Here is a 9548-nt window from a genome sequence, read left to right on the forward strand (position 1 = left end):
TCCTACATTGGTCCTTTGAATCATAGGATTGAATCCCACTGGAATTTTTCCTATGGAATCTTTTTGTACTACATTTCATAGGAAATCTAACATCCACTCCAACTTCTTTTTACAATTCCTTTGTTTTTCTTGTGGCATCAAACACTCCTTACTAATCCTATAGGGTTCTAATGGACATACCATTCAAATCCTTCATTTTTCCTATTCCTGCGTTTTAAAAATCCTGCAAATCAAAAAGGCCCTAGGTCTTTTTAGAATTTTTCACTAGGGACTACATACGGATGTTTATAAACATATTTTAAAATGTAGATTCACTCATTTTGTTTCGTATGTAGTCCCCTAATGAAATCTTTAAAAAAACTTGTATTTAGGAACGGATGAAGTACCATGAAAGATGAATCATATAATGGATTGCATCGGATCATCGGCTGCTTTATACTCCCTCTAGTTTTAATATAAAGCCTTTTTAGAGATTTTAATACAGGCTACATACGAATATATATAAACGTATTTTAAAGTGTAGATTTATCATTTTGCTTCATATGTAGTTTATATTGAAATATCTAAAAAGGCATACATTTACAGATGGAGTTTTTCTCAGTATATAGTCTATATTGAAACCTCTAAATATGAGAACCCGAAATGAGGATTTTAGGACAGTGGCAGTCTTGTTTGAAGCTGCATTCTTTTTATGTTGACAAACATTGTGGACATACAAAGCTACGATGTGCTCAACATTGCCACTCATCAGCATGTAAATATGGGACAAACATTCCCTCTGTAAAGAAATATAAGAGCATTTAGATCACTACTTTAGTGATCTAAACGCTCTTATATTTATTTAGGGGGGGGGGGGGGGGGGTACAAAGCTACCATGTGCTCAACATTGCCACTCAGGATGTTTCAACAAAAGGAAGATCATATGAACATGATATGAACACGAATCCAAATGAGTAATGACTATATCCTTGGAGTGATGAACGAACAATCGCTTCTTCCATCACTACTGCAAGATCCACATCTAAGGCATTTTGTTCTGGGGCAATAGCAGAGTGAGGATGACCGATGGCTTCAACTGATCATGACATTATGCTGAAGTGCGTATACACGAGATCAACAACATCAGCCAGCGTCCTCAAATGCTTTGTGCTTCTCAAAATCTAAGATACCATAGTTTTGAGTCATGGTGCTAAAACTTAGCATATGTGTCGGTGCGTGTCCTCAGAGCCTCGGTGCGCCTACTCTTTCCCATTTCTTCTACCAACCAGTCGATACCCAGTTTGATCCCCGTCCTGCCATAAAAAGGTCATTAAAAAAGAGAGGTATGCACAACTTTCTTCATGATTTCTACCTTCCAAGTGGATAGTTCAATATATCCTTGACTATCATATATTCACAGAAGAAAAATATATTAAGCGATGTATATTTAAATAAGAATGAGTTAAGCAATGTTGTTGCTAGCCTAAACTGAATCATTGGAACTCCATCTTCATAAGAAATTTGTAGAAATATGCATAATAATGGATCATCCTTCAGTATTGAAGCAAATAAGTTTGGGAACTGAAGGGATTGCTCTACTTACCCATCATATGCAGATCCCGCAACAAACATATATGGCCTCTCATCAAACTCTTTAAGGTGAAGATGTCTATCCAATTCCTCTTCTGTGACAGCTGCTGGTAGATCCTGTTGAGAGGAGCATCCAAACATGAAAAATATAAGAGGGACAAGGAAAATGGCTAAAGCAGATGAAATGAACTTGCAGGGGACTAAATGAATAATATGGACAGTTTTTTTTCCTGCAGTGTGCCTCTCATCTTCAAAATGTTACGAATACCACCTGAGTGCAATAGCGCGTCAATTCTTGAACAACTTCAATTACGTGCAAGCACATGGTTAAAGCATGTTTCACCTCTTCCATGCTCTGAGCTCTACATATGATGCATATTCATGGCCTAGGGAGCATGGAACTGATATCCTCTGGCACTTAAACAGCTGTGGATTTGTTTACAGTTACAACTACTGTGCATTGTATGCACATGAAAAAGAATTTTCCCAGAAGTGCCAATTTTCATCTAAGTAATTTGCAGTTTTCAGTTCAGAGTGAATGCATTGAGTTTTGTAAGGTAATTTAAGTATGGTATATATTACTCAACCTGCTTGTTGGCGAATACGAGTAGTGGTGCCTCTTGCAGATCTTCATGACGAAGCACTTTCTCTGCAACAAAAATCTTTGAGTCACCATTCACTCCAGCAATGATCCTAACTTTCCCAGTCCTTGACAGACTTTACTAGAACATACAGTTAACAGCACAAGTTACACGAATGTTTTGTGACGAAAGAAATGGAAGCAACTTACCAAGAGCAGATTTGGCATCTTCAAATGTTGATGCAGAGGCAGAGTCGATAACATATACTATAGCATGAGCCTCATCATAATATTTCTCCCATATAGTTCTTAGGCCAGGCTGTCAAAAACATGTAGTTAGCATTAGAATTTGCAATGTCTAGAAAAAGAATGCAATCTAAATTGTAGTCTTTGTGGAATTATGGAATTCAGTTTATTTTTGCCTGTTAGCTTTCACAAAGTGAAGGTCATAACTACAGTTTAGTATGCTTCCTCAAGCAAAACTTAAACCACATAATGGGAAAGGTCTAACTTGTCAATTATCAGTATTACCAAAGCTTATGTTCTTAAAAGGCTGAAAGTACATCAGACAGCAGGAGCCGTAAGAGAGAAACTTCCGCAAAAATATTAGGTACATGATCACGAACGTAGACCAGGATCTCTGCAGTATCAAAGTATAAGGTCTTACTTAAGATAAGCATTTGCTTCAGTTTTGCCATAAACGTGAAAAAACTTATAAACATGATGGTTACATGCCTTCAGTATAAGCATCAACTCTAATGTTCTAATAATTTGCATGTCCAGAGGAAACTTTTACGTTTGAGGATTCTAAATAAGGGATGAAAACTGACCTACACTTGCCATTTATTTAATCCAGGTACTTTGGTTGCAAAATGAAGCGTATTCTATCTCCAGGTATTAAAGTAAGATCATGAAAAAAAGAAAGTACAAATGCATTTGATCTTAACGGCCATTAGTTCCTTTTTTCCTTACGCTGGAATGGGATCTTTATTTATTGCTCAGTTAAAGGTTTAGAAAGCAGTGAAACGCAATACATTAACCAGTGCGACCCTGTTCTAGCAAAATTAGATACAACATGTGCAGATCTACCATGGTTACGATTAATTTTCTTGAGCAAGAATCTCGATTTCCAGATTTCATCATTTTGATCTCCATTAATGAAAATGGAGATCGGAGAAATTAGCAAATATCAACCTATCTTTGATGAAATGAAAATAGTCCTGGATGATGAATGGAGAAATTTCATTGAAGAGCTTGTCAACCAGAAATTTTGGCCAATAGCACAAGAAACCATACCTGACCTCCCAGATCCCAGAAAACAAGTTTTACATTTGCATCTTCAATGCGTCCAATATTAAGCCCCACAGTTGGACCAATGTGATCATGTGGAAGACCTTCTCCTTTCAAATAGATTGACTTCAACTTTTCTAGCAAGGTCTACATAGCCATTATTAGAAGCACATCAAGTTTTCATACGAATACAAATAAACTCAATCTTTAACACACAAGGGAGATAGTTGACTCAATACTTCATACATGTAAACATAAGTTTGAGATGAATTACCGTCTTCCCAGACTTATGGACTCCAAGGATGAGCACACGGAACTCTGTCTTGCTGAACACATGGTTCCATAGACCATGGAACAAGGAGAACATTGCTGGTATTCCCCTCTTCTCAATCAGCTACCAGCTTACAGTGCAGATGATCCCTGAAACTGAAAAGTCAACCTCATGTTATAAACATATGCCTTGAGGGATGATCGAACATATGAAACTGAATCAACTAAACACTAGACAATGAGCAGGCTCCAGCTTGCAAAGTTCCAACGATCTCCGTCCCTAGCACAGTATCACCAACGTGATTCCCTGCCCGCCGCACTTGCAAAGCATGATATCACAAACTACACATTTCCAAACAGCGGATTAATCCAGACCATCTACCAACACCATCTTGGGTTCTCAATCAAACTGAATAAACGGCACCAATTCGGCCCAAGCGGAACCGATTCAACACGGCTTCACCGACACAGATCTCCCACCAATACTACTACGTCCTTCCCCTCCCAGATCCCAATTCCGTCCAGGAGCGGGATCGGACTGAAAATTCCCGTAAATCCAAGCCACTCCGAGAAAGCACGCCACCATTTCTAAACCCCCGCATGCATACTGTCGGAACAAACCAGTGCAACACATGAATGGAGGTGAGTTTTAGTTAATTGTTGTAAAAGAGCACTCTCTATGCAATTTAGTAAGGCGCGTAGAAAACATGCAATTATTACTAGAGACAGAAACACAACATAACATATTTTTCCCCGTGCACCGATTCATGAGTCTTGAGATCCATTTCTAAGTTTCTATTACCAACCAAGGGAACTCTTGTTGTGCGCAATATTTTGCGAACCCGCCAACCCAGCATCGTTTCTACCTCAAGTTGGATGTATGAGGGGTAGCATGATCAGCTCCTGATTTATTCCATTCTATATACGAGTAGTTTAAGCAGCTCTGTGGGTTGCATGACCCCTTACAAATTCACAGCAGGAGAATTACCATGAACCTATGAACAGAATCCATCAAAAGGAACATAATGGACCAGCCCGAACCCATTTCCTGCCGGAATTCCGAAATCAAATCTCATGAGATCTCACGAGATGCAAAACCGATGGTGGCCAAGCAGCCGCGCCACTGAGTCACCCCCCCCCCCTCCCCCTGGTGACCCGCGCAGGCAGCTAAGGATCCCACCCCATATCGAAGGGATCTGCTCGAAACCACGACGAAGAAGCCGGGGCGGGATGGGCAGGAACTCGTCGGTCGAGCAAATTTTCCCTATGCGATCTGAGAGAAGAGAGCAGGTGAGACGGAGGGAGAGGATCGCACCTTGCCGTCCGCCTCGCGGATCTGTAGGGAGACTGGGCGCGTTGGCCGTCACGCTCGCCGTCGTCGTCGTCGTCGCCGCGTCGTTGGTCCTGGCTGCCGAGTTATTTTTCTTTTTTTTTAGGCAAAGTCCTGGCTGCCGAGCGCACTGCGCTGAAACTGCCGAGTTGCGGAGAGCCCGGAGAGGAAGAGCAGAAGAAGACGTGGGCCGGGGTTACAGCATACCTGGCGAAACGGGCCGGCCCGGACCGACACGGCACGTTTACTAGTCGGGCCAGGCCGTGCCAGCATGTGGGCTGCGCCTCCAGGCCCAGACATGGCCCGGTTATTAAACGGGCCGGCATGCTGGCTCGATTAGCACGCTGGGCCTTATATTTTTAGGCTCATGGGCTCATATTTAGGCTCATTAGGCTGTATATTTTGTGTGTGTGTATATATATATATATATATATAAAATTAAAAATATATATAAAAAAATAAACGGGTCGTGTCGTGTCGGCCCGCGTGCCCAGCCTTCCGGCCCAGGCACAGCCCGAGGCGTGTCGTGTGCCTGGCACGGGTCTGTTTAAGTCGTGCTGGGCCGGGCCCGTCTCGTGCCATGCCGGCGTGCTATCGGGCCGGCTCGATTGAGACGGCCCGTTTGGCCAGGTATAGGTTACAGGTCTCATGACTCCGCATTTGTTGGGTCGTCTGGGTGAGTTCATCCGTTGGCCCTAAGGCACTGTGTGTGTGCAGCCCACGTGGCTTTGGGGAAATCCCCACCCTCAAGGAAAAACTATGTTGTGAGAACAAGTCGCATTTTCGGCTTCGGAGGCCAGTCAAGATCAAGTCATCGCAGACGTCCAGAGCCTAAGGGCATGTTTGGTTTATTGTATTGCACCCGACTCGCATCCATCTTGCAATTATCTCGTTGTTTGGTATGCTCCATATCTAGCTGGCCCTGGTCGACACATGCAAGACCCCCGAGGCAAGCTGAGCGGAAACACAAGTTTCGACCCTTTCCCCGAGCTAGCACCCGCGCGTGCACCCACACGAGCAACATGTAGCACTCCCCGTCGATTCACACCCTCATTTGCGCTGCTCTCTGTACTCGTCTCCTCTCTCATGCGACAAGGATCTCGCTACCTCGACGCCTTCGATCACGCTGCCCGCACGCATCCTCACCCCTGCAGAGGCAACACTCTCCTACCCTCGTTCCTCTTGCATTTGTCCCCATCTTTCTCGGATCCCTATCTATCGCTCGCGCTACTTCTTCCATGCAGATGGGTGACAAGGCGACGAGGCAGGGTGTTGTCGTTAGCACGGACGGGGACACGGGCAAAGATGGGATCCCCCTGCTCGCATTTTGGTCAGAGTCGAGCTCCTAGCCATGGATGTCGTGGCCAAGAGAGCTACTCCTCCTCGCTCATGTACATGGGCGAGCAAACTATATGCGGTGGTACTAGGAATCGTCTGGAGTAACTCCATCGAGTACATGGGCGAGTAAACTGTATCATTGCTCCCTCTCACTCCTGTACTCGGTTAACTCCACCAAATACGATGGGCTAGAAACACGATGTGTCATTGACTAGTGGGATCATCTCGTGCGATATCTCTTTGACCCACGTGCCATTTCAACGTGCTGAGTGGAGTAGATAGACGGCCACAAACAAATCCGCCTACTTGGGGGTGTAGCGCAACCTCATCACCCAATGCACTCAGTTTGACTGACCTCGCGCTTCTCCCTGACACATGGGGCAAGCGTTGCAGGAGCTCACATGTCATCCGCACGCACGTCATGCCGACACTTCGTCCGCGGAGTAGTAGTGCGCAATTCCTCTTCTTTTAGGGGGGATAGTTGAAAAAGGAACTAGGAATCACATGCTACAGTGGCGTCTCATCTTCGTGTTGTGTTGTGTCGTGTCGGGGGCGAGCGACGCCAACGACCGACCGACTGACCACCCGCGACGGCGATCTCTGCGAGGGGCCGAAACGATCCGATTGTCGCGCGCCGCCTCCTTATTCTCAAGTGAGCCCCTAAATCTTCTCTTCCACATCGGATTTGCATGTTTTACCCTCTTCTCCTTATTTTTTTGGTTTTAGCCACCCCCGATTTGATGCGCATTGGTTTGTTCCGACTGTATGCATGCGAGGTTTCAAAAAGGTGGCGCGATTTCATGGAGTAGCTCGAATTTACAATAATTTTGATTCTAATATTGCTCCTCGACGAAATTAGGATCCGGGAGGGGAGGGACATAGTAGTATCGGTGGGAGATCTCTATTCGTGAAGCCGTGTCCAATTGGTTCTGTTTGGGACGAGTTGGTTTCATTATTCAGTTTGATTAAGAACCCTGATACGTCCCCAATGTATCGACAATTTATGAAGTATTCATGCCATATTTACCCATGTTTACAATGTTTTTATATGGTTTTGATGCTGTTAGAGCATATATCTCCATATGTGGTTTTGGTAATTGATGACAATTCCTATGGACTAATGGTTGCCTTAAGTTATATTTATAGGATTTGTCCATAGGCACTTCTTGAAGTCCATCTGTTGGGTTCAAGGAGTTTATATGATGACCAAGGTGGTATTCAAGGTATTATCCAAAGAATGGTCATAGAGACACAAGGTTGATCAAGATCGGCATACAAAGAGTAAATCAAGATGATCAACACACAAAGCGTACAAGATGTACCGAGAGGGATCAAGTGATCCCATGGTATGGTAAGCATTGTCCATTACGTGTTTGTGTACTAACCCATGGTCTTCGTGAGAGTTCTATGTGGGGGTTAGGTGTGTTTCCATGAGCTTGCATCAAAGGGAAGATCTCATACAACCCATGAAGTATGACGCCAAGTTGTGATCGTCATCAAGATTGCGGTGTGCAAGTTCAAGTGGATCAGCACGAAGATATCATGCTTGAAGCTTGCCGTCCATTGTGGCGGCAATGGACTTGTGAAGATATGCTGAAGAGTGGATCACCCATAGTGAGTATGGGGGAGCAATCAATTAGTCTTCATCAAGCCAACGCAATCAAGAAAGGCAGTCCATCTTGAGGAAGCCAAGATCATCATCATCTAGCTCAAGAGGTCGATGTGCAAGGTATAGGTTTGCCCTTGATAGGTTTTCTGTTTAAGATAGAATGTTGTACTGTCAAGGGGGGCTCTCAAGTGATTAGCTTGATCGCATCGTTCGTTGAGAGCTCAAACCATTTGCATCCTTGCATCAAACTTCTTGGTTCTTGTTTGGTGTTTCTCTTTGTGAGTTTTAGAGCTTATGGTCATCTCCGTGACAAGCTCGAGTTCATCGAAAACGGAGTCCATATGCATCTACTATGATGTTCTCGATGTTGGAGTTTTTGCCGGTTCTTCATTCATAGAGGACTCGTTGTTTGGATAGCTCTTGTCGTCCTGAATCCAATAGGCTTGGGTTTGCTCGATTCGAAGCTCGTATGCGAAAGTTATGGCTGTTTCAGTGGCGAGCGGTAGTACCGCTGGACCTAGCGGTAGTACCGCTAGAGTTGGCGGTAGCACCGCTGGCCCTAGCGGTAGTACCGCTAGAGCTGGCGGTAGTACCGCTGTCCCAGTAGTAGTACCGCTCCAAGATTTTAGTACCGTCATCTTTGCGGTTGTACTGCGTCGGACATTTTTACGAAGACTTTCTTGGCGGTGGTTGGCCCGGTAGTATCTTTGCGCTACCATGGGCTCAGCGGTAGTACCGCTGCAGCCAGCGGAAGTACCGCTGGAGGGTCAGCGGTAGTACCGCCGGAGGGTCAGCGGCAGTACCGCGGGAGCCAGCGGTAGTACCGCCGGAGGGTCAGCGGTAGTACCGCCGGAGGGTCAGCGGTAGTAACGCTGGAGCCAGCGGTAGTACCGCTGGGCTTGGGCTGTAAGTGGGGGTAACAGTCTCATTCCTTCCCCCACTATATAAAGGGGGTCTTTTTCCCCCTTGGCCTTATCCATCTGTTGAGCTCTTGTTCTACCTTCATTGTTGACATTCTTAGAGCTTGCTAACTCTCAATCCCTCCAATGATTCTTGCTTGTTCTTGAGGGAAAAGAGAGAGGAGATCTAGATCCACATCTCCACAAATCACTTTCTCCTCTATGTGAGGGGAACCCCTTGGATCTAGATCTTGGAGTTCTTTGTGAGCTCCTTGTTCTTCCTCTCATATTTCTCCATAGCTTTTGTTGTTGTGGAGGGATTTGAGTGTGAGGGACTTGATCACTTCGTGTGTTCTTGCCATTGCATTGGTTGCATCGGTTTGAGTTCTCCACGGTGATACGTGGAAGTGAAGTTTGAGAAGCTTATTACCTTTGGTACTTAGTACCCTAGATATTGTTCTTCGTGGATGCTTTGGTGTCCTAGAAGCTTGGTGTTGTCTTGGAGCTCAAGCATTGTGGTGTAAAGCTCCGGGCAAGCGTCGGGGTCTCCAATTAGGTTGTGGAGATTGCCCCGAGCAATTTGTACGGGTACCGGTAACCGCCCCCAAGGGTTGCCACGTGTACGGGTTCGGTGACCGCCTCCAAGGTTTGCCATTTGTACGG

The 9548-nt window shown here is 44.9% G+C and overlaps 1 protein-coding gene across 2 annotated transcripts; it reads right to left on the minus strand.

Moving 5' to 3' along the window:
- Window positions 1-862: 862 nt before the first annotated feature.
- On the minus strand, window positions 863-5186 carry LOC123411647 (ADP-ribosylation factor-like protein 1). Of its 2 annotated transcripts, none has more exons than XM_045104709.1 (7): window positions 5025-5186; window positions 3714-3859; window positions 3446-3586; window positions 2360-2468; window positions 2157-2218; window positions 1583-1686; window positions 863-1292 (listed from the first exon to the last, which is right to left on the minus strand). In XM_045104709.1, exons 2-7 carry the CDS (start codon window positions 3804-3806, stop codon window positions 1190-1192), a joined length of 612 nt encoding a protein of 203 aa, XP_044960644.1. In that variant the 5' UTR covers window positions 3807-3859; window positions 5025-5186; the 3' UTR covers window positions 863-1189. The 2 variants fall into 2 exon arrangements, with proteins under 2 accessions (XP_044960644.1, XP_044960577.1); XM_045104642.1 differs by having other exon boundaries at window positions 3714-3865.
- Between the last annotated feature and the right edge of the window lie 4362 nt (window positions 5187-9548).

The sequence above is a fragment of the Hordeum vulgare genome, chromosome 1H (assembly GCF_904849725.1).
Source record: "Hordeum vulgare subsp. vulgare chromosome 1H, MorexV3_pseudomolecules_assembly, whole genome shotgun sequence".
Lineage (NCBI taxonomy): Eukaryota > Viridiplantae > Streptophyta > Magnoliopsida > Poales > Poaceae > Hordeum > Hordeum vulgare.

Excerpts from the sequence above, each read along its gene's own strand:
- LOC123411647 (XM_045104709.1), bottom strand. The coding sequence starts at position 3,806 with ATGTTCTCCTTGTTCCATGGTCTATGGAACCATGTGTTCAGCAAGACA. Across the intron at positions 3,587-3,713 it reads TCCATAAGTCTGGGAAGACG|ACCTTGCTAGAAAAGTTGAA; the intron begins GTAATTCATCTC and ends ATGGCTATGTAG. Across the intron at positions 2,219-2,359 it reads AGATGCCAAATCTGCTCTTG|AGAAAGTGCTTCGTCATGAA; the intron begins GTAAGTTGCTTC and ends TTTTTGTTGCAG.